The sequence below is a fragment of the Acyrthosiphon pisum genome, unplaced genomic scaffold, assembly GCF_005508785.2.
Source record: "Acyrthosiphon pisum isolate AL4f unplaced genomic scaffold, pea_aphid_22Mar2018_4r6ur Scaffold_6403;HRSCAF=6967, whole genome shotgun sequence".
NCBI classification, from domain to species: Eukaryota; Metazoa; Arthropoda; class Insecta; order Hemiptera; family Aphididae; genus Acyrthosiphon; species Acyrthosiphon pisum.
In genome coordinates, this window is record NW_021776156.1 from 1 (window position 1) to 2964 (window position 2964).

At 40.8% G+C, this 2964-nt stretch overlaps 1 protein-coding gene across 1 annotated transcript; it reads left to right on the forward strand.

Moving 5' to 3' along the window:
* Positions 1-4: 4 nt before the first annotated feature.
* LOC107885680 (titin-like) lies at positions 5-2959 on the forward strand (the record flags this gene model as incomplete). Its single annotated transcript, XM_029492704.1, has 2 exons — positions 5-317; positions 657-2959. Coding segments are annotated over 2 exons (2616 nt in total), but the record flags the coding sequence as incomplete, so codon positions are not given.
* Positions 2960-2964: the final 5 nt, after the last annotated feature.

Below are 2964 nucleotides of genomic sequence, written 5' to 3' on the forward strand. Positions count from 1 at the left end.
ACCAAAAGAATCAGTTGAAGAGGTAACTCTTAAACCGTTTAAGAAACCAGTTGTAGAAGACACCCCTGTTACTGAAGAGTCTCCAGAGACCGACGCTACTGAAATAGTGGAAACAGTCGTTGACAAAGTTGGTAAACGACGAGTCAGGAAAACTAAAACCGACGTGAAGGGTGAAGTTCAAGAATCTGATGAAATCATTGAAGAACAGAAACCTACAACTAAGGAAGTCGAGGATACACCAGTTGAAGAGATCCCAACTGAAGAGTCTCCAGAGACCGACACAACTGAAATAGTCGAAACAGTCGTCGAGAAAGTTGGTAAACGACGATTCAGGAAAACTAAAACTGTCCTAAAGGGCGAAGTTCAAGAAAACGATGAAATCATTGAAGAAACGAAACCTACAATAGAGGAAGTCGAGGATACACCGGTTGAAGTGATCCCAACTGAACAGGAAAGAAAACCATCTGTACCATGGCGCGAAGAAACGGTAACACTGAAGAAAACAAAAACACAAAAGCAACCATTACCAAAAGAATCAGTTGAAGAGGTAACTCTTAAACCGTTTAATAAACCAGTTGTAGAAGAAACTGCGGTTACTGAAGAGTCACCAGAGACCGACACTACTGAAATAGTCGAAACAGTCGTCGAGAAAGTTGGTAAACGACGAGTCAGGAAAACTAAAACCGACGTGAAGGGTGAAGTTCAAGAATCTGATGAAATCATTGAAGAACAGAAACCTACAACTAAGGAAGTCGAGGATACACCAGTTGAAGAGATCCCAACTGAAGAGTCTCCAGAGACCGACACAACTGAAATAGTCGAAACAGTCGTCGAGAAAGTTGGTAAACGACGAGTCAGGAAAACTAAAACCGTCCTAAAGGGCGAAGTTCAAGAAAACGATGAAATCATTGAAGAAACGAAACCTACAATAGAGGAAGTCGAGGATACACCGGTTGAAGTGATCCCAACTGAACAGGAAAGAAAACCATCTGTACCATGGCGCGAAGAAACGGTAACACTGAAGAAAACAAAAACACAAAAGCAACCATTACCAAAAGAATCAGTTGAAGAGGTAACTCTTAAACCGTTTAAGAAACCAGTTGTAGAAGAAACTGCGGTTACTGAAGAGTCTCCAGAGACCGACACAACTGAAATAGTTGAAACAATCGTAGAGAAGGGTGGTAAACGACGAGTCAGGAAAACTAAAACCGTCGTAAAGGGCGAAGTTCAAGAATCTGATGAAATCATTGAAGAACAGAAACCTACAATTGAGGAAGTCGAGGATACACCAGTTGAAGAGATCTCAACTGAACAGGAAAGAAAACCATCTGTACCATGGCGCGAAGAAACGGTAACACTGAAGAAAACAAAAACACAGAAGCAACCATTATCAAAAGAATCAGTTGAAGAGGTAACTCTTAAACCGTTTAAGAAACCAGTTGTAGAAGAAACCGCGGTTACTGAAGAGTCTCCAGAGACCGACACAACTGAAATAGTTGAAACAGTCGTCGAGAAAGTTGGTAAACGACGAGTCAGGAAAACTAAAACCGACGTGAAGGGTGAAGTTCAAGAATCTGATGAAATCATTGAAGAACAGAAACCTACAATTGAGGAAGTCGAGGAGACACCAAATGAAGAACGGAAACCTACAATTAAGGAGTTAGACGTTACACCAGTTGAAGAGGTTTCAATCGAACAGCAAAGAAAACCATCTGTACCATGGCGCGAAGAAACGGTTACACTGAAGAAAACAAAAACACAAAAACAACAATTACCAAAAGAATCAGTTGAAGAGGTAACTCTTAAACCGTTTAAGAAACCAGTTGTAGAAGACACTCCTGTTACTGAAGAGTCTCCTGAGACCGACACAACTGAAATAGTTGAAACAATCGTAGAGAAGGGTGGTAAACGACGAGTCAAGAAAACTAAAACCGTCGTAAAGGGCGAAGTTCAAGAATCTGATGAAATCATTGAAGAACAGAAACCTACAATTGAGGAAGTCGAGGATACACCAGTTGAAGAGATCTCAACTGAACAGGAAAGAAAACCATCTGTACCATGGCGCGAAGAAACGGTAACACTGAAGAAAACAAAAACACAGAAGCAACCATTACCAAAAGAATCAGTTGAAGAGGTAACTCTTAAACCGTTTAAGAAACCAGTTGTAGAAGAAACCGCGGTTACTGAAGAGTCTCCAGAGACCGACACAACTGAAATAGTTGAAACAGTCGTCGAGAAAGTTGGTAAACGACGAGTCAGGAAAACTAAAACCGACGTGAAGGGTGAAGTTCAAGAATCTGATGAAATCATTGAAGAACAGAAACCTACAATTGAGGAAGTCGAGGAGACACCAAATGAAGAACGGAAACCTACAATTAAGGAGTTAGACGTTACACCAGTTGAAGAGGTTTCAATCGAACAGCAAAGAAAACCATCTGTACCATGGCGCGAAGAAACGGTTACACTGAAGAAAACAAAAACACAAAAACAACAATTACCAAAAGAATCAGTTGAAGAGGTAACTCTTAAACCGTTTAAGAAACCAGTTGTAGAAGACACTCCTGTTACTGAAGTGTCTCCTGAGACCGACACAACTGAAATAGTTGAAACAATCGTAGAGAAGGGTGGTAAACGACGAGTCAAGAAAACTAAAACCGTCGTAAAGGGCGAAGTTCAAGAATCTGATGAAATCATTGAAGAACAGAAACCTACAATTGAGGAAGTCAAGGATACACCAGTTGAAGAGATCTCAACTGAACAGGAAAGAAAACCATCTGTACCATGGCGCGAAGAAACGGTAACACTGAAGAAAACAAAAACACAGAAGCAACCATTACCAAAAGAATCAGTTGAAGAGGTAACTCTTAAACCGTTTAAGAAACCAGTTGTAGAAGAAACCGCGGTTACTGAAGAGACTCCAGAGACCGACGCAACTGAAATAGTTGAAACAGTCGTCGAGAAAGT